Here is a 27,802-nt window from a genome sequence, read left to right as displayed (position 1 = left end):
TGCCTGGCACTCTAACAGATAACTAACAGATAATTTACATTCATTATCTATAATGCCTTTATACATATATGTATTATATATATATATATATATATGTATAGTCAGGATAAAAAAATTTATTCACTCAATAGCTGATACGGGAATGCCTCTGTTACGAGCTGAATTGTCTCGCTCAGCCCCCCAAATTCGTATGTTGAAGCACCAACTTCCAATACCTCAGACTGTGACTGTGTTTGGAGACAGGGAATTTAAAGAGGCAATTAAGTTAAAATGAGGTCGTTAGGGTGGGCCTTAATCCAACATGACTGGTGTCCTTATAAGAAATTAAGCTACAACTCAATAATAAAAAAACATCCTGACTGAAAAACAGAACTGGAACAGACATTTCTCCAAAGAAGATAATACAAATGTCCAAGAAGCATAGGAAAAGGTGCTCAACATCACTCATTGTCAGGGAAATATAAATCAAAACCACAGTGAGATATTAAGCTCACATCTGTAAGGATGGCCATTATCAAACAGAAAATAACAAGCATTGGCAAGGATGTGGGAAAAGGGGATCCTTCCCTGCACACTGTTGGTAGGACTATAAAATGGTGCAGCCACTATGGAGAACAGTATGGAAGTCCCTCAAAAAACTACCATATGATCCAGCACTCCTACTTCTGGGTATGTATCTAAAAGAATTAAAAACAAGATCTCAAAGAGATATCTGTATATCCATGTTCCTTGCAGCACTATTCATAATAGCCAAGGTGTGGAAACAACCTAAGTGTCCATTGATGGGTGAATGGATAAAGACAACATATATACACACAATGGACTATTACTCAGCTTAAAAGAGAAGGAAATCTTGCTGTATGTTACCACACGGATGAACCTTGAGGATGTTGTGCTGAGTGAAATAAGCCAGTCACAGAAGGGCTGTGCAGGACTCCACTTATATGAGGTATCTCAAGTAATCAAACTCAAAGAAACAGAAAGTAGAATGATGGTTGCGAGAGGCTGGGGGGGTCAGGGGGAAATGAATGGCTATCGAGTTTCAGTCATGCAAAATGAAAAAGTTTAGAGATCTGTTATATAACAATATGCATATAGTTAACAATACCATAATGTATACCTAAAAAGTGTTAAGAGGGCAAATTTATGTTATTTATGTTATGTTTTTACCACAATAAAAAAATTTGAAAAAAGAGGAGATTAGGACATAGATAAATACAAAGAGAAGACCATATGAAGACACTGGAGAAGATAGCCACCTGCAAGCTATGGAGACAGGCCTCAGAAGAACAAACCCTGCTGATACCTTCATCTCAGACTGAAAGCCTCCAGAATTGTGAGAAAATAGATGTCCGTTTAAGTTAAAAAAAAAATTAAAAATAAAACACAAACACACATAATAAGTATGTGTTATCTTTTTTCTTTTTCCAAAATGATTTTAAACTACCTCTCTTAAAAAAAAAAAAAAAAAAAAAGGTGGGCATAACTACATTAATGGCAAGAGAAAACTCAGTGACTAGCAGGAATTCCAGAGATACATGTAATGACTTCTGAACTGCTCTGCTCTCTTAACTCCCCCCGACCCCACAAACGGGTAAATGAGCAGGTACCGTTTTATCTAGTTTGAGTGTCCCTCACCAACCCTGAACTCAACTCGAAGACACACGACATTCTCTTTGTGCACAAGAGCGCCATATACAAGTGGGAATGAAAATATGATGGCATTTTGTAAGTAAGTCAACACCGTCAATTAAATAAATGTTTTTCCTCCTGACTTCGAAATATGTATTTTAAAGCATAAAGCATTTGAGAAATATAGCAACAATAGCATTATGTTTATACTAAGTTTCTCAGGGGCCTTGATTAAAATAAAATAATTAACAATACAACATAGGTACGCGGAGGAGGTGGAAGATGTGCTAGAGTTTTTTATCTGTCCATCTGTCTATCTGTCGTTATAACTCTCCATCCTCCATCTCCTCTATGGAATGAACTCATTTCCTGGCTTGGCCCACACTGCCACTACCAAGGACCACCGCTATGGCTCACACCAGTCTCCATAGACAGGAGGGTGGACCAGCACAGCAGTGATAGTTCATGAGAGGCTCCAGACTCTGAGGGTCAAGAACCATTCAGGATGTTAGTAAGTCTTCCCACAATGCTCACTGACTCGCCCCTTGCAGTATTCATTAATTTAACATACCTACCCTTAGCCTGGATAAACTACTTGACCTTAACCCTTAATTAAACAAGACATCCAGCCTCACAGGTGAAGACACCACAGACTAAAACAACGAATATGAGGAGGTCTCTGTTTTCACGACAAAGGGACACAATCAAATCTACAAAACTAAGGAAACCACCGATTAAGCAAATAGGAACTAGGAACGTGTGCATCCGCCAAATCTCATCATTCTGGAACTAAAGGGCTTACTCTCACATCCTTCAAAGTAAGCGTTGTTAGCGTCTGGTACTTCAAGGTTCCAGGAATATTTCCCTACCTCAGACACAAGCCTTCTCAGAACTATTCCACTTCTATTCTGATCCCTTCAGGATGCTGACCAAACCTCATCTTCGGAAAGCTGCTTAAGAGGTCTTTCCATGACATCCTAGGCACGTAAGACTTACAACCTGGATGGATCTGGGCCTGACCCTGCAGAGGCACTGGCACAGTCACGTGTATCTAACTTCATTCGCTGATGGCCTATCAGTTCCTAGAGGCTGGGTTTTTTTTAATGGGGGAAGCAGAAGCAGATAGGCCCATAGATCAACATGGATCCCCTGCTTAAGATGCTCTGCAAGAACGACCCCAGACAAACTGGATCCACCACTTCCTGGAACTACTAGCTCTACCAGTCTGCCTAGAATCCCTCGTGGAACATCCCTCTGCAGAATCCACCAGAACATGACCTAAAATTTCAGTCACCAAGCAGTAGTCTATTATCAAAGAACAGGCATCCTTGGCTACGTGGTGTTTATTTAGGGAATTCCTGAGTTCTAGAAAATTAGGTTGAGAGCAAAAATGTTTCTTTTTGCTACATACCAACAAACAGAACTGCAATCAGCCTTTAAATGGATACTTAAACGCTGAATACAGCTTTCACATTAATTCTCATATAATCCCTCTAACCAGCTGTATGAGAACCAGACAAATATCCCTCCTGGAGAAAAAAAGACAACCTGGACAGAGAGAGGCAAAATAAGTCACAACCCTGGCTGAATCAAGACCAGAATTCAGGCTCCTGACTCCAGCCCAGCGCTCTTTCCATGAGACCACCGGAGTTGCCCTCACCTTGGCCGAACACTCAGCTCCGGGATGGTTCGAATAAATCTGGGATGACTTATTGGGAGAAACCTGTAGAAACAAATAATGTCAAATCAGTTCTCTTATTCTCTGTAACACCATAATCGGGAGACCAGAATTTCTAACTGCCCACCAAACCGAGCTTAAAAAACCGCCCACTCCGCTGCCACACCGCCCACTGGTAATACCAGGCCTGAGGGCTTCCATTCTCATCGTTTGAGTAAATGTTAAGGAACTGGCTCATCTGATCTTTTACGGTTGTCATATTAAACCCTGAAAAGAATTTTCCTTATGGACGATATACTCCAACTCTTTCATTCTAAAAATAAGGAAATTGAGGTCTAGAGAGAACAAATGACTTACTGAAGATCCCACAGTTACTGAAATTAATATGCAAATCATTGGCTAGACTTTGAATTCTCTTTTTGGTTTTCTTATAGCAAGGACTTCTGCTGCAATAACATACTGTAACTAGATTGAAAGTAAACGAGTATAATTAAGGTATGCTGTGGAGGATGGATTATAGTAACTGCTGACATATACGGAGCAATAACTATGTGTCAGACAACCCACCAGGCACACTCCGTGCTAGGTGTTCTCTCTTCCAATCTTTGCAATGGCCCTGCAAGGTGGTCACTACCATTACTCTCACTTTACAAATTAGGAAAATAAAACTCAGAAGGCTGAGTAACTACTTAACTCCTGGTCGCATAATTTTAAGTGGCAAATCTGGAATTCGCCCCAGATCTGACTCTAAATCAACGCTCTTAACCACTACATTATACACCATTAAAAAATAAAGGCACACAAAAGGATTACTTGCTGAATATTTTGGTTAACTAAAAGAAAATCTAACGTATGCACAACTTTTTGGAAACTGCCTCAGTTCCCATGCCTTCTCTCACGATTACCACCATCTCCCCTCAAAGCCAGTCCCTCCCCCAAAGCCTCCATACTTGAATGTCTTCATGTCTCTCCCGCCAATCACTCGGGCAGTGACCTTCTTCCCAACTTTCAGCTTGGCAGTAGGAGATGTGCCCACTGGAACATCATCTAGAATGTGGGAGGCATGGATGCAGCCAATGATGCCATCTTCCAGGGTCACAACCACATGGGTGGGCTTAATGGACTTGACGGTCCCTGTGACCACGTCCCCAATGGACAGGGTGTGCTTCCTTACAGTCCCTAAAACCAGAGCTGGATCTACTTCCTCATCCTCGTCGACCGTCTCAGAGTCCTTCCGGGTCTGCCTCATGGTCCTCTTAGCAGCTGGCCCCTCAACGGCCAAAAGAAGACCCGTCACTCCTGGTTCTGTGGTCTGGAGGGTTAGGGAGACACCCTGTCCCACCTGCAACTTCTCTGAATCAAAGCGGAAGGTGTCATTGAGGTGAGAGGTCAGGGAGAAAGCTGCTAGCTGGCCAGTCTCTACCAAGGAGGCCAGGGCAAAGGACTCCTCCAAGTGCTGCACAATCGCCTGGTGCTCACTGCCTTTCTTCAGCTGGAAAACAGAAAACCCACCATCCCTGCTTCTTACAGAGCACAAGGACTTGTTCCTCACCCACTGGGCAGGGGAGGTCTGGGGAAGTCCTCTGAGTCCAGGGGGCTCAAGGCTAATCTGAGCTGTAACAAACTAGCCTCCACTCCCTGGACCCAGCTTTCCCCTCCTGTACACTGAGGCGATGTGACCACACTCAAGGCGCCACATCAGGATCACCTGGAGTTAGCCTCTGTTTTGAATTCAGATTCCGAGAACTTATCCTGGAACTAGTGAAAGCAGAACTTTAAAGGTGACTCTGATGCACAGCCAAGTGACCTCTAATGGTTCTCCAGCTTTAAGACACTGTGGTTCCTCCTCTCTTAGTCCTGCAGCTCTCCACCCAATTTATTCACTCACTCAACAAAGACAGTCATTACTGAGAGCTTATTGTGTGCAAGGCATGTAGCCTGTCTTTCCCCAACATCCAACCTGTGCTCATGCCCTTACGTGCACTAGCTTCACTCGGATGACAAAATGGGACAGGGACCTGCTAGAAAGCTTAGTGAGGGGTTCATACTGTTTTCTATTTCTCTTTGTCTCTCAAAGTCTTAAGATTATAAGCAACTGGAGGTTAAGGATTACATCTATATAATTCTCTGTAACACACCCTATGCGATTAGGGGATTAATAAGTACTTTAGACAATGACGAAATATACGCGTCATCCGGAGAAAAATACCACTCATTTTAAGATTTCCCTTGAGCCCATTCTTTGCCCACACAAAAGTGGACAGAAGAGGGGAGGGTGTTAGACGAGCAGCCTGGAGGTCAGAACTACCCACAGACATGTTTTGTTTGGTTCACATGATGTTTAAAAAGAAGAAGAGTTTCCAACATTTCCCACATTTATTTCAAATAAAAAATCCAAATTCTGCCTTCTCTTAAAATTCAAAGACTTCCCAACACTAGACCCAGATGTGGGTCTCATGTGGCAACAGTGAGATGGAACCGAGTAGTCTCTGCTCCTCTGTGGCAGTGCGTGCACTCCGCAGTCTGTCAGAGTCCTACTGTCGAGTCCTACTGTCACCACCCCCTAACACACCTGGCCCGCTTCACTCATCCAAGCACCTGCTTGGCCCCAATCAGGGTGACCACGTGATTTACAGCCTGAACCAGAGTGAAAGTCACTGCAACTAACAAGCACACCCGGGGAATTCCCTGGCGGCCCAGTGGTTAGGACTCGGTGCTATCACTGCCAGGGCCCGGGTTCAATCCTTGGTCGGGGAACTAAGACCCTGCAAGCCGCATGGCTCGGCCAAAAAAAAAAAAAAAAAAAAAAAAAGCACATCAGGATGAGAGGTACACCTGGGAATGACCCAGACAAATCCAGGCACACGGCCACCCTGTCTACAGGTATCTGCGAACCATGTGGGGTTGAAGGGGTGTGTAACACCTTTGAAACCATGGGAATGGAAGTCCTCAAGCAGCAAGCTTACCTTTTTAGCTTTTCTATTCACCAAATCGTGGCAGAGGGAAACATGTACTTCCAACTTCAACATATCAACATTTAAGATTACAACCTTCTTTTTCTGCCCAGATTCCACCTCCTGCCCTGCAGTGCAGAACCAAACACAATGTGATCACCCTCCTGGAGCAGGGGCGAAGGGAGACAGCATCTCTCCAACAGCCCTGCAGCCCATAGGCACAAAAAGAAGAAGTGGACCTATGTCCTAGGTTTATATGTGCTAGGGAAGCCAAGGGTCTAGCTCCCATAATTCACATTCAGGTTGTGTCAATTTATGCAACCTGGTATATAAAAATCTGGATTTACCCAAATACAACAATAAAGGGATTCATACCTAAACCTTCTTTAGTACGCTGCTGTCTTGATTTGCATTTACACAAGATAAGCATGCCAAAAATTTCTGCTGGATCAGCTCATCTATGTATTTGGAAATTCTGTACCCAAAAGAGGAAGCAACGGGCAAGGGGTTTCCCCTACAAACCATGATGGGCGAGAGAGATGCACTCACCTGCCCGATGATACTTGCTGGCTCTTAGGACCAGGCCGGGCACTGGGCCCTCACTGAACAGTACAGAGCCGTCTCCCAACACCTCCTGCACCTCTAGGTCAAGGACCATGCCTGGGGTCATCTCAGCCAGCGTCTGCATCAACACAGAGTCTGCCAGAGACCCAAAGGAAATAGGGATTAAAAAGATGAAGTGACACTCACCATTCTTTTCCTTTGGAAATATGCTGACACATGGAGGATATTTCCAACATGGAGCGTTGGAACCACTATGAAGGCAAAATCACTCTTGGTAAAAATGTCTGATATCCATGAAAATTCCCAGTACAGGCAGAGACCTATGCCCCTTGCTAATCCCACATGGCCATAATTCATGGAATAGCCAATGAATACCAGAAACACATGCTTTCCTTTGATTTCGGAATTTTCATTCTTTCTGTTTGGAATCTACCCTCTCAAGGTTCTTATTCCCAAATCCCATCAGGGTTCCAACAAATCTACACAATGGTTCAAAGCTTAGTAGGGTCAGACTAATAACCCCCCACAAAGTCTTCCAGCAGGTCCCTGTTCCATTTTATCATCCACTACACATCTGATGAATAAAGGAACAAAAAGTGAAGAAGTGAGTGGATTCACAACAAATGCAAACCTGAGGCCACAGAACTCAGGGAAATTTTGATTCTGGACTGGGAGGGAGCCCAAGGGGAACTTCTGGGATACCAAGTAATGATCTTTTATCTGAATCTGGATGACAGTTAAACAGGGATGTTCACTTTATAAATGTTTACTGAGCTGTACTCTAAAAGATTTGTGCACTTTATGGAGATCCTACTCCCATTAACAAAAGTTTACCCATTTTTTTTTAACATCGGGGAAGACCCACAACTCATCGGAACAGACTGAAGACGCACACGCCCCACCCTGGCCCTCATCCTCCGCCCTCCTGCCCCCACCTCGGTTGCTCATGAGGCTACGGACGCCCTGCCGCTCCTCCAGGCACTGGCTCAGGAGGAGGAGGCTGGTGGTGGCCAGGTCCCCCAGGGTGCAGTCCGACAGCCGCAGCGACAGCAGCATCCGCTGCTTCTCCTCGTCCACGTTGGTCACCTTAGCAACCACCGTCTGCCCCTCGACAAAGTGGTCACTTGTGGAGGTCACAAACTTGTCACTCATGATCTAAAAGGGAAGAGCGGGTGCAAAATGAAGAAAGGAAAGGAAGTCTCTATTAAGACAACCCACTTGAAACACCCAGAAAGAAGTGTGTGAGGCAGGAGGTGGACCCCAGGAAGGTACCCCCAGCCCTCTGAGCACAGCTCACCTCCCCTGTTGTAAAAACACAGGAGGCGCCCTGGCTGCCAACCCAGCCGAGAAGGCCCCAGAGCAACTCTCTGCCCCTCACTGTGCATGTTTCTGGTGCCCTCCCTCCTCTCCCATTTTTAAAATTGTTCTGGCAGGGGATGCAAAATGTTCTGCCCAGGCAAAACATCAGGGGAACACACCTACGGAAAGGAAGAAACACTTATGAATTGTCTGTGGCAGGAATGAGCGATGAGCCCTTTGCTCACCACCGTCTTACACGGGCTTTGGTAAGACTCCTCCCCGCTCTGGGTGTCAGTTTACGCAGCAGGCCTGAGAGGGGGTTCAACGACGGGATCGCTAGGATCTTTTTCAGTCTGAAAAGTCTGCTATCCAATGACCTACCCAATGCTGTAGCATGAAGTAGAAAAGGTGCCCCTTCCTCCAGGACACAGCCCTGAGCCAGGACACAGGCTGGGCAAGAGGACTGCAGACTGAGTCTCAGCTCCACTGCCCCTCAGCCAGGTGCCTCTGTCATGCCCCTGAAAATCTTTCAAGAGAATAGATTCTTTCCCACCAACCCTCAGGTTCCATGTCCCTGTTGTCTCCCCTCAAAGGCCCTTGTGCAGGGAGGTGAACTTACAGCTTTGGGAGCCAGTCCACTAAGGCCTGACGGGAACTGGACGAACACACCATAGTCCTTGATGTTCTTCACAAAACCAGTGAGCAGCATTCCAGGATGGATCTCTGAGAAGCTCTTGGGATCCTTGCCGCCCTCTACTGCGGACACCAAAGCTGGCTTCCTGCAAAGGAGCTAGTGGCACTTCGTCAAGAAATGTTCCAGAAAGGGCAGATGAACTGTCCATCTCTCTCATCTCCGTTCTCCACTCTACACCCTCCCTACCACAGTGATTCTCTAAGTGTGCAGACCAGCAGCATTAGCATCACCGGGAACTAGTTAGAGAGGCCAATTCTTAAGCACCAGCCCAGACCTCCTGAATCAGACACCTGGCGGGCGCAGGGAGCAGGCTGTGTTGGACCAAGCCCTCCAGGGGATTCTGATTCACACTGAAGTTTGGGAATCACTGTTTTGTTCCTGCCCTTATTAACACACCTCCAGATTACCGGAGGGGACCTAAGGGGAAGGCTCATCCCTGTGGTTTGGCGGCTGGATCGGCCGTGACACCATCCTCCTGCCTATCTTCACACTAACCAACCCTACTTCCCCTCCTCTGCCTATCTCCACTCTAAGGAGAATCGATTTTACACCCTGCAAGAAAGGAGGCAGTGTCTTCCTTCTAAGCGCCCACACGAAGACCGAAAGCTATATTCTGAGACCTATATCCCAGCAGGGAGAGGCAGAGGAGAGAAAAGAGGACAGCAGGTACTTATTAACTGTTCCAACTCAGGGGTGAGCACTGAGTGCCCCCAAGAAGGCTGGATGTGCCACTGGGAGTGTCCTGCTGGGCCTGGAGTGCCACGTGGCCCTCTCCCCAACACCCTGGGCTCCCCCTCTGCCCTGACCACCAGCATCTGCCAGCAGCACCTCGATCCCACTCTAACGCCCATCAGGGGAACAGAGGCAAAGTGTAGGCTTGCCCACTGGTTTGGTCTGTGGAGGTATCTCTGCAGTCAGAGGGCCGACTTCTTTCCCATGGAGTTTCCAACTAAGAGCAGAGGCTGGCCTGGAGTTCCCCAGCGCCCCCTCCCGCCGAGGGCCCACAGCTCCCACACCTCCAGCTCCGCGGCTCCCTGAGACCAGTAAAGGATACAATACGCTCCTCACCCTCGCTCAGACACAGGACTCTGTGCAGGGTGTCGCCCGCCTGGAGCCAGCAATGCAACAGTGGGCCGTGGGGGACGTGGTCTGACAGGTGAGGCGTGGGAAGGAAGCCGGGGACGTTGTGAGGCAGGACAGCAACCTGCAGCCCATCTTTGGTCTTCTCCAGAACCTTCACATCCACCAACTACCCAGGGAAAAGGAAGACAAAAAAGAGCGCTTGTCTTGAGCAGAGAGCAACTCGTGTGGGTCAGGCAGAGATCAGAGGCATCGAATATCCAGCACCAGGGATGACTGGGAGGTCGAGATCAGAGAAGCAGCTTTCTCCCACTCGCCACCCCACGCTCCCAAAGACCCAACAGGCACACACACCCACACACACAGCAGGACCCATCTGGTGCTCACATCACTCCTCTCCCAGGTCCCTCCACTGGGTCCCAAAGGAAAGACAGTTTTGCAGGCTGGTCCCAGGGACCAGAGAGGAAAGAGGGCAGCAGCACACTGCTGACAAGCCACACCGTAACAGCACTTTCCTTCCTAGACAGTCCATCTGCTCTGACACACAGCCCCAGAATCTTATCTAGCTGCCTTGATCTTCCCCCTGCACGGTTTCCAGCACCCCAGGTGTCAGTGGCGCCCTGCTCTCTACCACTGTCACTAAAATAATTTGTCTGGAGAAGTCCAGGTACCTGCCCAGCGTTAATGGCTTTTTTTTTCTTCTGACTGTGTCCCGCACATTCTTTCTTCGGATCACTTGACAGCTTGAAGGACAAGAGCATCCTCTCTTTGGATGGCTCACAGTTCAGCACTGCAACCTTCACCACCTGGTGAGAAACCACACCTGCTTGGTCCTGGAGAGAGGTGCCCCCCACCAGCACCACAGAGGCCTTGGGTGATTCACCAAGACCGTGGATCGGATCAGAAGGCAGTGAAGAGAAACGTACTGAGAGCTACACAGAATCCCCACAAGTCAGCCTTCCGGGTGACAAAAGACATGAATGAATTTTGGAGTATAATCCCAAGTTTTAAAAAATCATTTTTTCCTAGACAGACCCAGACTCATCAGATTTAGGGCAGTGCCCCCTTGTGGTGACAGTGGCCTCAGAACAATTTCTGATGTGAGGGACACTAGTGTATTACAGGTGAAGATTAATTTCTTCTAGGTTGAGGGCCTAAGGTCCGTTAGTTTGCTAGCATCCATTGAGCCCCCTTGAGGGTTTCTCTCTGTTCTGTTCCATCTCCTCCACTTAGCTGGCTCAGGCCCACTACCCCACATGCTCTCTTCTGTAACCCTTAAAAAGTAGCCTTCCTACTCCTTCAAATCTGTGTTCATGGGGTCACCAACGGCAGAAGCCTATCCAGGGGAAGGGTTACCTGGCCAGTGTAAAAGACACTCTCTGGGTCAGGGATATACTCGGCACTGAGCTCGTGCCTGGGCACCAGCCCCTGCACGTCATTGTAGAACTTCACAATGCAGCCGTAGTCCTTGACCCTGAGGATAAAGCCGTGTGTCTGCAGACCAGGCTTAGCATCAGCGTAGCAGGTAATGGCAGGAAGTTTGGACTCAACCAGGGTTTTCTTCAGGGTCATCATCAGCTTCCTGGCTTCAGGGTCACAAAGCAAAACCTAGGGAAAGGATACTGGCCATGACCAAGTCATCCATTACCAAGAGAGCCACTGAGCTGGTCTCTGCAACCCCCTGAGAGCCAGGGTCAGTCCCTAAAAACCTGCTGTCTCTTTCCCTCTGAGAATAATAGCTGCAGACCGTCCCTGCTTCCTGCTGGATGACGACCTCAGGAGCGTTCATCTCTATTTCAAATGTACTACCTCCCAAAAGTCCCCTCCTGGGCCTAGAGCAACACTCACCAGGCCAGTGCACCTCCAGGGAGTCCTGGGTCGGTTACTCCTACTCTGCCTCCACTCCCTCTCCCTCCTGGACCACCGCATCTCGTCTAACAGAATGAATGACTGAACAAGTTTACCCCCTCAACAGTGTTGTGGACTAGCTATAAACTAAGACTGAGTGCGCCAACCACCTCTCATTCCTCAAAAAGTCACCTCCTCGAGGGCAGAGAAATTCCTCTATTTCTAACTTCCTGACCCCACCACTGTAAAACTTTGTACCAATGGGTAATCAATAACTTTGTTGAGTCCATAATGAAATAAAATAAAAATAAGAAAATCCAACATTCTAAGTGTCTGCACACACCAGGCCCTAAGCACTGTGTATTATCATGTTTAATCTTCACAACTCTGTGAAGCGTCTCTCAGGATCCAAGCCTTTCTTATAAAACACTCAAGTTTTGGCAGCTTTGGTTGGGCTATTTCTGTGCGTGACACAACCCCTGCTCCTCCTCAACCTTCCAAATCCTACCCATCCTTTCCAGTTCAAGCCCCACCTCTGCCAGAAATCTAGAAGACATTATTGTCAAATAGAGCTCAATTCGAAAACTGGTTCTGCCATTTATTAGCTGTGTGACTTTGGGCAAGATACTCTCTTTCCTAAGCTTTCATTTCCCCATGTGCAAAATGAGGATAACAGTACTTCCTTCATAGGGCCATTTTAAGGATGAAATGAAGCAAGGCGTGTTATGATGTGCCTAGCACAGCAATTGGCACAGAATACATGTTACATGGTAGTTGCTATTGATCATATTGATCATCATTGATTATCAATGATTCTTGCTGCCCCAGCCTACCCTCACCTCCCCGTTCTGAGATATGACCACAGCATACAGCCTGCACCAAACCACCTGGCCTGCTCTCTTCATGTATGGATATTTTAACTACCAATTATACCATACAATTATCAAGGGCAGGGACCCAGTTTTCTCTTCCCAATGCCAAGTGCAGGACTGCAGATATTATGTGGTCACTTTGTGGAAAAAGGCAGAAACTTCAGCTGAGAAGCATCATTCTCTTCCCATATGGCCAAAACCCCCACCAGCGACCCTTCAGGAGGCTCACCCGGCACTTGACCTCATCCCCAACGTGGTACTTCTTCTCCGGATTCTTCATAAGGATGTCGGCCAGGTGCATGGGAGGTACCAGGCCCCTGATTTGCTTGCCCACCTTCACCAGCATCCCGTATGGTTTTATGGTCATCACTTTGCCCTAGGAAAAGATGCCATGATGCCTCAAGAATATCTTTCCTATACTTCTTACAACAAAGCATCTCACACCTCTCTTTCAAAGCTCAGCTTCCTGAGGTAACTGTGCCTGTTATTCCAGATCTCATAGGGACAAAGCACATACCCCACAGTGATCTGGATGCAGTAGGGTTTATTTATGAGAACCTTAACATCTTTTTGTGTGAGGATCTTCTTTCTATCTGCCTTACAAATTCATTATCCAACGGAGAGGACTATGTCTCCTAAGGAATGAACTCTACATATAAAGGGGAGCTGCTCAACTGGGGCTAAGTGGTTGGACAGGAGCAGCAACTGGCTTCTTACTAATATCCCAGCTGGCTCAATTATCAAAGAACTAACTTTTGACCTGGTCTAATCAACACCATCAAATCCCAGGACTGATGACCTACTGCCTCTGTGTAGCGGGGTGGTACTAGCAAGACCTTACCTTGAAATTAACTACTAGTGACCCAAGGGAAGAAAAAGAAATCCCAGTTAGCAGGCAAAGAGAAGGAATATGACTTTAAACGTGTTCACATGGGGACTAATGAGCTAACAGTTAACCTGTGAACTAAAGACTATCTGAAGGTGTTGGAGTATCTAATTATATGCTTGAGGTCTTACCTTTACCAAGGCCCCAGGTTTGATGTCATGATAACTAAGGAACTGAGCTTCAATAACAGACCTAGAACAAAAGACAAATACAAGATTAAATAAATTAGGACTGAGGCTGCCTAAAATTCAGGGCTACCAAAATCATGTAGGCAAGAAAGGAAACCCTCACCAAGCAAGGCCAGGAGACACTGTGGGCGTGCACTGCACAGGAGCACACCTCTACACCCCGCACAAGTTAGTGACAGACTTACGTCCGCAGAGAGAGCAAAGCCAGTTCATCCATTTGGCTGTAGTCGATGATTCTACACTTGTGAGTGTTCCCTGGCTTGAAGGTCTCAGGTTTGAAGACTTTCTTAGAATTGGAGAGATGTCTGAGCTACAAAGTACCAAGTGATTAAGGACCAGCCAGAAGCAACAGATCTGAGGCAATCAGACATTAAATCAGACATGGAGATGACTCAGTACATTTGTCACCTACCATAAAAACAGCACTGATTACCTGTTAAAATAATTGCTCTAACTAAAGAACTGCTTTGTACTATCACAGAATCTCTATAAAGTCAGAGAAGAGTCTAGATCATGGGTCGAAAAATTACAGCTCACGATTAAGTGCCTATATTTCTAAGTAAAAGTTTGACTGGACCACAGCCGTGCCCTTTCATTTACATACTGTCCTTGCTGCTTTCAGGCTATAACAACAAAACTGAGTAGTTAGGACAGAGTCTGTATGATCCATAAGCCTAAAATATTTACTATCTGGACCTTTAAAATAACTTTCCCAAGCCCTGGTGTAGATCCTAACTCATTCTTGTACCTACCATCAACCAGGTATCAATTAAGGCAAGTCAATTTTAAGGCACTCTAATATAACAAACAGACCTTGTTCTAGTCCTTATGAACTGTCTGCCACGTTTGGGGAAATTCAAAAATAGGAAACTAATACCCAGGGATGAAGGAAGCAGAAAAGAACTTGTGTCCCCAAAGTCCTTCTGGTGATAAGATCGTGATGAAACAAAGAGCCTCCTTACCCGGGCATAGGCCAGAGCCCCATCCGTCAGCCTGAAGGTGGCCCCGGCACTGCCGAAAAAGCCCTGGACAGGAACATCATCCAGTACAGCTCCCAGCTGATGGCAAGAGAGCCGGGTGAGTGGACGCCCGGGCTGCAGGAAGACAGCGCGCAGGCTCAGCCGCACAGTTCTGGTCCGAGGATGGACGCAGAGGACACAGGCCCGTACCTAAACAAGGGAGAGGGCATAATGAGCAAGGCAAGGCACACCAGAGACAAGGCACCCTGGAGCAGACTTTCAGGCGTCAAGACTCTCCATGTGTTGACCAAGCTACAGATGTAAGTACTAAAATCAGCTTGTGCAATCAAACAGAATGTCCCAGAGGAACTATGTCCGACTGAATCAACGCTAACACAAGGCCAGGAAAACATATACCAGGGTCCCCTCAACACCATGAGGCTAAAAACACATATGCAAAAGGAGCCATGTACTGGCATCACTATATCAGAAGCTCATCTGAAACACACCAGAAACAGCCTGCTCTGATCACAAGACCATAGCATATAAAATGTCTCAACTCTGCAGATAAATATGGCTACAAGAAGAAAAATATTACTAGAAAGAGGTTCACCAAAAAATTAACAATATTATTACTAGGTGGTGGGAAAACCTACTTTTACTTAAAAAAATAAAACAAACAACAACAGAAAAAACCAACAAAGTCTCTATAGCTTCCATTAGTATGTGTTACTGTTAAAAACAAAAAATAAATCATTTTAGGATTTTTAATAAAAAACAATGATTACCATATATTGGGATTTTCTTCCCAAATATCCATGTTCATTGCAGAAAATTTGAATATTTAGACAAGGGTAGAAAAATCACCCAGATTTAATCACTAACACCTGATTGCATAATCAGCCAGCATTTTGACCAGATGTACTTTTTAAGACATTTTTTTTCCCCAAAATAGAATCTATATTATAGCACTTTGTAAACTACATTTGTCTATTTAAACATGTATCTTGTTCTATGTTAAACACTCTACTAGAACACTTTAAATTATAAAAGCCAAAGATTTACTACCAAGAAAAAAAAATCAAAGAGTGTGAAATAAAAACTACAAGTTGCCTTCTTCTCCACAGGCTCCTTCTCTAATCTCAATCCCCAGAAATAACCACTGGCAGTTTCTTGTGGTCCTTCCAAGACACTTTTCATTCCCCTCACCACCCCTCTGACACCTGTACACATGCAGGCCTAGGACCTGCCTGTAGCAGCTGTGACACTGGATGGCTGGTTGGGACACAACTGAAATCCAGAAAAGATAAGTGCAACATTTCTTACTGGCTGATTTGAGAAATACGTTCTCGCTTTCTTAGGGTCCAGGTGCATGAAGTCAACCAGGCCAGTGAAGAACGAGAGGAATTTTAGCGTAAGGCCAAATGGAGTCACCTAGAAATAAACAGAATCAGTTATGAAAACCATCTCTCTGAAGGAATCAGGAATGAGACTGTTCATAAAGCCACATTATCCATGATAATGATAACTGCGTGTCTCTCCTCCCCCAGCCAACCCTTATCATCATTCTTCCCATAAAATGAAATGGCAGCACATCTCCTGGCACTGGCTGTTTCTTAATTCAGTAAGCTCATCGCCCCAGGGCCTGAGAGGACATCAGTCCTCCACCCTCGGGATTTCCCAAAGGGATGGAAGGCGCTTTACACAAGGATCCTCGGGGAACTGCCAGCCTGACAACTTGGACAAATTGTTGCTAACTTGGCAATGTGCTCAGACTAAAAAGGTAAAAACCCACATGCTTGCCAGAGGGAGATACTGACCATGAGCAATTCACCCTACAGAGCCCCGCAAAGCTAAGAAAGTAGAGGTGACAAGCCTCTCAAAAGAGAGCAGGGAGGCAGGTGACTGAAATAAGGGAAACTAAGTCAGATCTCCAGGTCCTCTCCTCAAACTATAGGGTCCACCCTTCTCCCATCTCCACAGAAAATGGGAGAGGTATTCTCTGGGAAACTGTACCAGACTCAAGACACAGGAACAGTGCAAACCACGAAAATGTGAATTAAGAAAAATTCTGAATATCATATATAGATATGGAGACCGCCAGCCCCTTTCTGCCATCTAGCTCTTAGGCAGCCAGGCTTATATGCTCCTGAATCGGGTGTTAGTAGATCCTTTCCAGAGAAATCTAACATGCCAGAGAAGACTTCTAACAGTGACATCTGGAGGTTGCCACTAGTTCCTGACGCTGACAGGGAAGTCAGCCAGTCAGCAAGTCCCACCCAGGCACACAGACTTCCCAGCAGTTTTTCAGTGCCTCTCTCATAACATGGCAGTCAAAGCAAAAACTCAATAGAGAACGGGAAGTTTAAGTTGAGAGACTTTCCCAGAGGTAGGATATAGACAAATACATGCATGTACCAAACCAAAGAAGAGAGGAAAAAATAAGAAAATGAGAACTGATCCATTAAGTCCAACATCATACTAACAGGAGTTCTAGAAAAAGAAAAGAAAATTATATTAAAAATTTTAAAAGATCTGATAAGGGGCTAGTACCCAGAAGATACAAAGAACCCTTACACCGTAACAATAAAAAGATTATCTAACTTGTAAATGGATAAAGACTTCTGAGTTGGTATTTCTCCAAGGAAGATTTATAAATGGCCAATAAGCACATGAAAAGATGCTCAACATCACTAATCATCAGAGAAATGTAAATCAAACTCACAAGATACCACTTCACACCCACACCCACTAGAGTGGCTATAACAAAAAGAATAATTATAAGTGTTTGTGAGAATGTGGCGAAATTGGAACCCTTATATTGCTAGTGGGGATGTAAAATGTTGCAGCCACTTTGGCTGTTCCTCAGAAGTTAAAACACAGAGTTACCATATGACCCAGCAAGTCCATTCCTAGATATATACTCAAGAGAAATGAAAACATATGTCCCTACAAAAACTTATACACAAATTTCATAGCAGCATTACCCATAACAAGCCAAAAGTGGAAACAACCCAAATGTCTACCAACTCCATATGATGGAGTATTATTCAGCCATAAAAAGGAATGAATCACTGATAAATGCTACAACATGGATGAACTTTGAAAACATGCTAAGTGCAAGAAACCAGACATAAAAGGCTACATACTGTATGGTTCAATTTATATGAAATATCCACAACAGGCAAATCTAGAGATAAAAAGTAGATTCGTGGTTGCCAGGGGCTTGAGGGAGGGAATGAATGGAGAGTGACAACCAATGGGTACAGGGTTTCTTACTGGGGTGATGAAAATGTTCTGGAATTAAATAGTGATGACAGCTGTACACCCTTGTGAATACACTGAAAAACCACTAAGCTGTACACTTTAAAAGGGTGAATCTTACTATATGTGAATTATATCTCAACTTAAAAATTGGAAAAAAAAAAAAAAACCAGTGATACAGAAAACTTTCCCAGAACTTAAGGATCTACATTTCTGGATTACAGGAGGTCAGCACAAATAAATGGAAAGAGAGTCATACAAAAGCACATCATCGTGAAATTTTAAAATGAAAGGGATAAAGACAAGATCCTTGAACATACAAAGAAAAGGAAATCAAAATAACATCAGACTTTTCAACAGCAGTAGAGGCCAGGTGACAATGGGAACAAGAACTTCAAAATTCTGAGGTATTTTTTACCTAGAATTCTAACCCCAGATTAACTACCAATCACACGTTAGAGCAGAATAAAGATATTTTCAGATATACTAGGTGTGCAGAAAAGAGTTAACATAGCAGGCCTGAGACTGCGATCCTTGGAAAAGCATGCTTGTGGGGTTGGCCCTGGCCTGGTGTCTGGGAACTTAGACTTCAAGAGGGTTCCCACCACTCTCAGAACTGAGTGGCTCACTGTACCTAAACTATTTGTGCAAACAATATGGTTTATGCTAAACACTCGAATTCCTTAGGAGAGTCAGGAATTTTGGTACATGCCAGGCAGCGGGTGCCTATGTGACCAGCCGCAAATAAAAACCCTCAATGAGCTTTGCTGGTAGACAACATTCACCCATGTTGTCATAACTTGCTGCTGGAGGAATTAAATACACCTTTTGTGACTCCACTGGAAGAGGATTCTTGGAGGCTTGTGCCTGGTTTCTTTCAGACTTCACTCCATGGGCCTTTTCCCTTTGCTGATTTTGCTTTGCCTCCTTTCACTGCAATAAATCACAGCCGTGAGGACCACTATATGCTGATGGTGAGTCTTCCTAGTGAATCATCGAACCTGGGAGTGGTCTTGGGAATTTCAAGACAAATGGGGGAAAGAAATTAACCTCCCATGTGCTTTTCTGAGGATGCTTCCGGCGAATGTGACACATTAAAATGAGTGAGTAAACCAAAAAAGAGGAATACATGGAATCAAAGAAGGTTCTATCCAATACAGAAGAGTGGGGAAGGATCCGGGATGACAGGGAAGGGAGCCCTAGAGAGCAACCAGTCCAGACTGGAGCCGGATGACAGGAAAAGGGGCTCTGGGTAGGGGAAAAAAGTAGCAAAGATTATTTAAAGGGTTTGAAAACACAGAAAATAGTGAGAGAAAAATAACTACAGGATGTATGAAGAAATAGTGAAAGGTAGGAAGAGAATTCAGCAAATGACAAAAACAAAGCTGATTAGCAACTCCAGGAAAAAAAAGCTGTTCAAGAAACAAATTATATTATCTAGCCCAGCAAATAAATAATATTTATGTAGTCATATAATTTAAACACTGAATACTGATTTAGCCAAAATTTTAATATACCTTTGTTGAAAGGTTGGGAGAAGGGAAGGATAAGAGAGCCAAAACTTCATCTACCTTGATAAGCAGTTAAAAATCAGTGCCTCAAAGTGATAAGATGCAGCAGAAGCTTATTATTATACTTCGAAACACAGAGGTAAATTTCAAAAGATAACCTAAGAGTTAACGATGGGAGTTAGATGGGATGAGAGTTCTTCATCATAAGCCTTTTAATACCGCTTGATCTTTTAGATCAGCACTATCCAAGAGAAATATAAGCCACATATGTAATTTTAAGTTTCCTAGCAGTCACATTGTAAAAACTACAAAGAAACAGCTGAAATTTATTTTAATAGTTTATTTAACCCAATATAGGCAAAATATTATCATTTCAACACGTGGTACTGGCTACATTTCCAGGACTTAATGGTCACATGGGACCAGGGGCTACCCTACTGGACAGCACTATTTTAGATTGTGTGCACGTACTACTTTAACAAAAATTATTTTTATTTTAGAAAATAGTAGTAGCAATGAACGGCTTACCTTCTGTACCTGGGCTTTGACTACCAGTCCTGGTAGCAAGCTGTTGAGGGTCCAGTTTTGCTCCTCAGTAGCAATGGCAGCAGAAACTTCTGAGTAACCAACAGACAGGCTAACAACTCCTCCACTGCCTTTCACCTCTTCAATAAGGCAGTTCAGGTACTGACCTACCTTCAATTTAGCACCTGCAAGTCCAGCCCCCAAAAGGAAAAATACCTATTATGAGAAGGACTTTTAACTTGGGCTCAAGTGATACCTGAAAGATCCATGGCCTACTTGCCCAGTTACTATGCAATACTCCCCACATTCCCAATTTCTCAGGGACCAACTACAAGAAGGGCGTGAAATGACCCTAACTGATCTGGAATCAACTACCACACAAAAATATGAAAACCTCAACAAGGCAGGAGAGTACTGGTTCAGAGGCTCTGGGGGCCCAAATTTCACTGGAATCTTCTAAGTGAGAAAAAGTGAAACTGGTCCATCAGATCTTAATGAGACTGCCACTCCCTGACCCTTCCCACATCTCCCCTTTTCTATCACCTAAGATTAACAGTTGATTTTAGCAAAGCCAAACATGCTTCAGGGTCAGCATTCTGCATTTTACTCAACAAAGTGGCATTTAAATATAATCCCCCCATATACCACCTCACTACCATGGACTGGTCCCTCTTCTTCCTCTCACCTTTGTTCTTCTGTTGGATGTACTCCTGGGCTTTCTGCAGTGGCAGAAAAGCTCTGGCCCCACTAACACCAATGTCCACTAGATAGCCATGGTCTTCCAGGCTGGACACAGTGCCCGTGAGCAGCTGGAGGAAGGCAAAGCATTCCCAGAAGTTCAAAAGTCAAAGGTCATGGGACACATAACAAACATCCACTACCAAACATGACTGTTCCCGCCATCCCATAATCCCACACATCCTCTCACTTTTAACTTCAAACCTCAATCCCTACGACACAGGGAATATAGCCAATATTTTATTATAACTATAAATGGAGTATAACCTTTAAAAATTGTGAATCACTATAATGTACACCTGTAACTTGTATAATATTGTACATTAATTATACTTAAAAAAAAATTTGTTTTTAAAAAAAGAAAAAAAACCTCAGTCCTACTACAGGATAGAAGAGGTAAAGACATCAACTTTAATTCTCCCAGGGTTTGAAGGATCTTATGGTTTGCAGACAGTGAGGCGTTGAATAATGGAATGACAGAGAGGGGTTTCTCCCCTGGAGGATTTTCAAAAGATAGGAAAGACTTTCATGTTATGCAAAGAGATAAACCAGATGGCCTTGCAGTGCCAGCGCTCTCAGCACCATGACTAATGAGAATCCAGAACTACCCTTCTAGCTGTCATCATGTCTTTTCTAAGCACCTCCAAGATGTCTCCCCCCAAAATCCTGCCAACCTCCTTTACCTTTCACGAGAAGCACTGTGGCATTCAAGTCTGGCTCTGACACTTACTAGCTATTTGGTGTTTGGCCACTTAAGTCACTTAAACCTTTTTCAGTCTGTTTTCTCAAATGTACAAGAGGGATACCTATCAGCCTCACAGGGTTGTTATGAAAATTTCTTCAGAGAAAGTGTCTAAAACAGCACCTGTCCAACAGTGGCCTCTCAATACCTGTCAATTTCCTACAACTTGGCTTACTGTTATTCCCCACTCGACCCAACGTTCAGGGCCTGGTCCAAACTCCACTGCTTCTAACCAAACGTTCCAAGATCATACTGATCTCCTTCCTCTTAAGTGAGTATAGTTTACATGAGTGTGTTTTGTACCTACTTGACTTGGAGGCACTGAGTGGGGATTCATTCCTCCCGAACCTGCATAGGCCTGGGAGATTCAGTAGTGGATCAGCCATTAGTACGGCTGACAGTCTAATTGCCCTGTCTACCCTGTCTCTCGCTCTCAGAGAGCAGCCCGCAAGCTCTCCCCACAAACACCAGTGGCCTCTGAAAAAGACTTAATCTGTGAAGAAGTCTCGGTAAAGAAGGCACTTCAAGGAACTACTTCTTACCCTTGCTAAGATTCCTTGGAAGCATTTTTTTTCCCCTACCAGCAAATCTTGGACTTGCTTTCCCTTTCTCCCCTCCAGGGTAATGTGATTAGGTTCAAGTCTTCAATTTCCATTAAGTACCCAAAGTACCCTGGCGACCTTCCCCCCAGGAAAAGACGCATCCCCATGTGTAACAGTTAAGCTGAAAGTGAAAGGTAGTCTAGACACACCCCAGGAGGCAGGACAGGGAGAAGGCATGTTGCCTGCTCCTCTGCCCTGGCCCGACAGACATACCATGCCGGGTTTCAGGGCCTCAGCACTCAGCACTTTGTTGACATTTCTGGGGTTCAGAGACAGCTTGACATTCTTTTTGCCCCTCTTTGTGATGTCCAGACTGCTCACCACACATCTCACCAGCATCCCAGGTGAGAAGAGCTCAGGCAAGCTGACCAGGTCCTGCAGAATACGAATGAGAAAAACCTGATACGTACCCTTCCCCTGCACTGAGAATTCATTGCTTGGTCCTGGCTCAGCGGTTTCTCATCCTCAGATCCCAAAGAGCCCAAAAGCCCAAAGATGAAGAGAGTAACTGCTCACCCACAAAGGAAGCGGCCTGTGGCCACGTCACAGTCTTGGATTACAGCTTAAGGTCTCCAAACATCTCCACGCAATGGGCAGATGTAAAATGACGTGTTAAAAGAATCGTCTACAATTACTGTCTCTACTTCCTCATCTTCTCCTCACTCTTCAGCTCACTGCAATCTGAGTTCCACCCCCATCACTCCATACTTGATCTCCCAACAAAATCTCCAATGACTTCCATGTTGCTAAACCCAACAGTCCACTTTACAGTCCTTCTCTCACATGACCTTTACAAAGCATTGAACTCTGGTGCTGCTTCCAACCCTTCGTTCACCTTTTTTCTTCTCTGTGTCTCTGGTCCCACCTTCTTCTGACAGCAACTCTCCTTTTATTCAGCAACTAAAATATAGTATTTGCCCCAGGCTCCGTCTTTCAGTCTCTTCTCCCTCTATGTGCTCCCTCTAAGCAACTTCTTCCCCCTCCATAGCTTCAATTACCACCTATACAAAGAAGTCTCACACATTCATGTTTCTAACCCAAACGTCCCTGAGCTCCAGCATCACCTATCTACTGGTTGTCTCAACTGTACCTCAAACTCAACATAACAGAAAATCAAATCATGATCATCTCTCCTAATCCAGGTCCCCTTTCAGGGTTTCCTGTCTCAGGATGGTATGGCCAACTGTCAAGCCGTGCTCAACAGAAACCTAGGACTCACCTCTGACACGTCTCTCGGCCTTGCCACCCATATGGAATTCGTCACTAAGCGCTGACTTTACCTCCTCAGCCCTCAGTAAATCCATCAATCTCAGAGCCTAGACAACGGCAACAGCCTCCTAACTGGTCTATAAGCAGCTACGCATGCCTCTTCAATTCATTCTCTGTGCTGTCTACATGGCACCCACCCCAGTGAGAACATTTCAAGGGCTTCCCACTGATTCTAGAAAAACAATCCTAAACGTGGTCTGGCCTCCACCCAGCCCTCCAGCCCCATCCTACTCCACTCTCCCCGGCTCTCTCTGCTCTAGCCACACTAGCCTTCTTCTGCTGCATATCGTGCTCCTTCTGCCTGAACTCCCTTCCTTCCTTCTCTAGCATACCCTCATCCTTCCTACCTCAGCTCAGGCATCCCTTCCTCAGGCAAGTCTTCCAGGTTCTCTGGGCTAAGTCAAAATCCCCTTATTTTAAAGAAAAAAAAAGAAGAAAAGAAAAAAAATTTCCCTATTATAAACTCTCTTGGTGCCTTGTACCCTTCCTTCTTAACACTTAGCAAAGTTGTCATTTTACATCTGTTGGTGTACTACTTATTTCCAGTTACAGATTTCATCCGGGTTTCCCTTACCTGCAGGGGTTCTTCTTGTGCCACCTGCTCATTCAGCTTTTCAGTGTAGGCATCACAGATTTCAGTCACTTGCACACACCCCTGGAGGCCGTTGGGGAGACTAATCACCAGTTCCAGTTCATTTACCTCTTTCACGCAACCCAAAATCCGCATCCCCTCACACAGGGACTAGGAGAGAAAAAGTGAAATGTATACAACAGAGAAAAGAACAATGATTGGGGAGGTTGCGGGGGGGGTGGTTCTGGCTTCTAGTCCCAACTCTGACATATAAAAGCTACAAGACACATATGTGTACATGTCAGTACACGCATCACACATCGGATTGAGCACCATGAAAGATCGACATTATACAACAGTGTTTCCAGCAGGGTGCTGGAGGGCACTCTCGCCTTTTCCTTTATTCCAAGCAGCCCAAACTCAAAGGCCTAGCAGGCAACACAATGCAGGACACAAGTCAGTGGAGACAGTGGCAGTCTGGAGGGTGCATGCCAGGTCTAAAGGGCGCAACCACCATTCAGCTCTGTGTGCCTACACACATGAGGGAGTGCGAGCTTGTACTGTGAGCACTTTCAAATTTTTACAAAAAGCCGGAAATCACATTTTTGTGGAAATTTTTTTAGTTTTCTAATGTTGGCACGAAGTTAAACAATAATTTTTTTAAGTAGCACACAGGACAAAGAAAATAATTCTGCAGGCTGAATCTATATCTTTCCCTTCACTATCATTTGACTTTTTTTTTTCTTTTAAAATTTAAGAAACATAATAAGACTGCTTCACTTCTCTGAGATAATTTCCACATCTACGAAATGAAAGGGTAGAATTAGAGTGATTGCTAAAGTTATTGCCAGTTCTAACCTATGACTCTACTAAAACACAAGTTGCATGAGGGCATCGGCGGGATGAGGGACTCAGCAGCTAAAAAGAAAAACTAAAAAAACAACACATGATCACAGGCACCAATTAATAATTGAAGGAAATAATGCTCAATTTTGAACAAAACTGGAAGAAGTTCTAGAGACATAAGCTACACACACATATTTATATGAAAAGAATGAAGGAAAAAAGGAAACAGGAAAGGAAGAAGAACATATACAGACTTAAGCAACTCAGAGAGTTTGTTTAAAACAAAACCAGTTATAAAGCAGAAACTAACACACCATTGTAAAGCAATTATACTCCAATAAAGATGTTAAAAATAAACAAAAAACTTTGACAAACCTCCACACTAAGGATTTCAAACTTCTCTCTTACAAACTTGCTGCTTTCTCTCTTTTCAACTTTCAACTTTTTTGTTTTTGCTGGCTCTTTCTGGATCTTTTTCCTTTTGGTGGATTCCTCTTCAGTAGAAATCTAAAGGGGGCAAAAGATCCAAAAGAATAAAAACCAGTAATCCTGGCCTTTCCCTCCAACTTTGGGTCTTCTGTCACCTTGCTTTGTTACCCTTCTACTCCACGCCACTCCCAATTGTTCCTTTAATTCCCGCCTCAACGCCAATCTCCTGTTCTGACACCAATTCTCCCTTTGACCAAAATCTGAGCTCTGTTCTCAAAGCCCCTTCTCTCCTGTGTTCCTGCTCCCTTGACTGGGATGAGCACTGGGGTTCCCCGCTGGGAGAAGCAATTTGGAACAGTGCAAGAAAATAAAAGGTGGAGTCACGAAAACACGAGTTAAATTCCTATCTCCACCATTATAAGCTGTGTGATTTCAGCTAAATTATATAACCTCTCTGGGCCTCAGTTCCTCACCATGGAATGATGATCTCTACTACACAGTACAGTTGGAAAGATTACATAAAATAGATGAGACCATACAATCAAATGTTAGTTACCGTCCCTCTAGCATTTGGAGCACAACCTACTCTAGGTGAAGATTTCAAATTCTACTGCAAATTATGATCACTTTATACAGCAAGGACCTCATTCAAAAATGCAGTGATCAAACTGTTTTCTCTCCATCCTTAATCAACATGGTAAGTTTCTAAGAATAAGAAACAGGGAATTCCCTGGCGGTCCAGTGGTTAGGACTCCATGCTTTCACTGCCAAGGGCACGGGTTGGATCCCTAGTCAGGGAATTAAGATCCCACAAGCCGGGTGACGTGGCCAAAGAAAGGAAAGAAAGAAAGAAACGATGGCACTGCAAACTCAAATACTAAATGCCATGCTTCAAAAGATATAGCCTTGTGGTGGCATGGACTCTCTAACAAGTTTAATTTATAAAAGTAGACTTCAACAAGAATCCAATCTGGAAAACCACACATTCTCAAACAAGGCTCATTCTCCATAAGGACACTAGAGAGAAAGTGTTCAGTGCATCTTATCAAAAAAGCACACCACTTACATCAAATAAGTTGTCTTGTTCAAAGGACTGCTGGAAAGCTTTTTCTTTCTCTGATTTGTGGGTCTTTCTTGTACCCCCTCGGGGGAAGCTTTCTTCCATGGTTGCCGTGTTTGGGTGTCCTAAAAACAAAGCAAAGAATTGGTGAGTTGTATCCTTAGTGTCAAGGTTGTGATCAATGGGCAAGAGATAGAGCCTTCTAGCACCAATGTGCTGGACAGCATTCAGGACTAAGAAATGGATGGTTTGATGCCAGGCAACAGATAATCCATAAGTCATCTTTCCAAAGGTCTTTGCTTCAAAACCACAAGTCCACACATTTTTCTCCAGAAGTTAGTTTCAATGTAGTAAATATCATTAAGCAGCTTCAGTTAAGTCACAGATACACAGATGAATACATAACCCCTACCTTCAAAGAATATGCACACTTTTAAGAAGATAAAACAATTACACAAACGATCTAAAATACAAATCAGATTATAAACTATCAACGAGGTAGGAAATAATGAGGCTTCAGCAAAGGAGGAAAGCTTCCTGAAAAAGATGCTTTTGAGCTTAATGTTAAAAGATGAATAAGATTTTGACAGGTGGAAAGGGAAAAACAGAAGGAATATGAGAAAAAGCATGGAAATAGGAAAAAACCAATTATTTCGATAAGCACCAGCAATATGTCCGTCAAGCTGCTCAAAAGTTTGCTCTTGCCTTTCTTTGAAGAATTGTTCAACTGGATTACAAGGTGAATAAAGCATAATAATTGGAGTTAAATTTTAAAAGACACGTTGGGCTTTTTGTGTCAGATCTTTCATCAGGTGTGAATAGATTAACGTTCACTTTGGCAAGTCAGAGCCTTAAGAAGAGGGAAAGATAGAACAGTAACCAAAAAATATATATACTGCAGGCTATAGATTGGACAGGGAGATAGGACTGAAGGAAGGTACACCGGGTACAAGGATTCAACTGCAGTACAACAGAGAAATCATGAGAACCAGAACTACTGAATAGGTATAAGTGAGAATAGAAGATAGGAGGGGTTGGTTCTGAGAGACACTTGGGAATAGGAATCTAAAAAGGCTTGAGACTGTGAAAGAGGTGAAGACCTAGAGGGAGCCTAGGAGTTGGAATCAGGAATGGATGTGTTTGGTAGAAACAGAATAAGCAATGCGGTCCAGTTTGCTAGGAATTTGACCCTTAATCTCATTTCAAACAAGGGGAAACTGAAGCTTCAAAGAGTAAAGCGATCCCGCGACAAAGAAGGGCCTTGAGCTACTTCCTGGGGACATATTCTGACGTTACAGGGACCACTCCAGCAGAGCCGGCTTCGGAGCCCAACCACTCACACGGCACTGCGAGTGCATGGCAGGGATCCAGAGTACCTAGTCCCGGGACAGACCTGGAAGCCACGAAGTTTCCACCCTTGTCGCCTTTTCCCCCACTCACCAGCCCCGGGACGCCAGCACTTCTACTTCGGAGGCCGCGCCACTGTAATCACACACGCGGAGTCTAGAACACCGGCAGCCCAACGCTGCTCTTCCGGAAGCGTGGGCGGGCTCAAAGCCTACTTCCGCTAGTATGCTGTACCGGGTCCTAC

At 44.6% G+C, this 27,802-nt stretch overlaps 1 protein-coding gene across 3 annotated transcripts in view; it reads right to left on the bottom strand.

Moving 5' to 3' along the window:
• Window positions 1–27,787, bottom strand: part of PDCD11 (programmed cell death 11) — a 40,712-nt gene extending 12,925 nt beyond the window's left edge. For 2 of the 3 annotated variants that reach the window (XM_082408208.1, XM_082408209.1), the window contains exons 1-21: window positions 27,652–27,787; window positions 26,218–26,336; window positions 25,098–25,229; window positions 23,880–24,047; window positions 22,250–22,411; window positions 20,640–20,763; window positions 19,958–20,139; window positions 15,981–16,088; window positions 14,658–14,864; window positions 13,881–14,005; window positions 13,639–13,699; window positions 12,851–12,997; window positions 11,258–11,509; window positions 10,573–10,707; window positions 9,876–10,070; window positions 8,747–8,917; window positions 7,764–7,983; window positions 6,814–6,963; window positions 6,277–6,392; window positions 4,261–4,802; window positions 3,293–3,355 (exon numbers count right to left, since the gene is read on the bottom strand). In XM_082408208.1, coding sequence (XP_082264334.1) covers window positions 3,293–3,355; window positions 4,261–4,802; window positions 6,277–6,392; window positions 6,814–6,963; window positions 7,764–7,983; window positions 8,747–8,917; window positions 9,876–10,070; window positions 10,573–10,707; window positions 11,258–11,509; window positions 12,851–12,997; window positions 13,639–13,699; window positions 13,881–14,005; window positions 14,658–14,864; window positions 15,981–16,088; window positions 19,958–20,139; window positions 20,640–20,763; window positions 22,250–22,411; window positions 23,880–24,047; window positions 25,098–25,229; window positions 26,218–26,316 — 3,359 coding nt within the window. In that variant the 5' untranslated portion in view covers window positions 26,317–26,336; window positions 27,652–27,787. Of the gene's footprint in view, window positions 1–3,292; window positions 3,356–4,260; window positions 4,803–6,276; window positions 6,393–6,813; window positions 6,964–7,763; window positions 7,984–8,746; window positions 8,918–9,875; window positions 10,071–10,572; window positions 10,708–11,257; window positions 11,510–12,850; window positions 12,998–13,638; window positions 13,700–13,880; window positions 14,006–14,657; window positions 14,865–15,980; window positions 16,089–18,743; window positions 19,887–19,957; window positions 20,140–20,639; window positions 20,764–22,249; window positions 22,412–23,879; window positions 24,048–25,097; window positions 25,230–26,217; window positions 26,337–27,651 lie in introns of those variants that run through there. The other variant, XM_082408210.1, reaches the window with a different exon arrangement.
• Between the last annotated feature and the right edge of the window lie 15 nt (window positions 27,788–27,802).

Source organism: Balaenoptera borealis (assembly GCF_965194805.1).
Source record: "Balaenoptera borealis genome assembly, chromosome: 10".
Lineage (NCBI taxonomy): Eukaryota > Metazoa > Chordata > Mammalia > Artiodactyla > Balaenopteridae > Balaenoptera > Balaenoptera borealis.
Note: the sequence above shows the minus strand (reverse complement) of the source record. Positions and strands in the feature narration are given on the sequence as shown.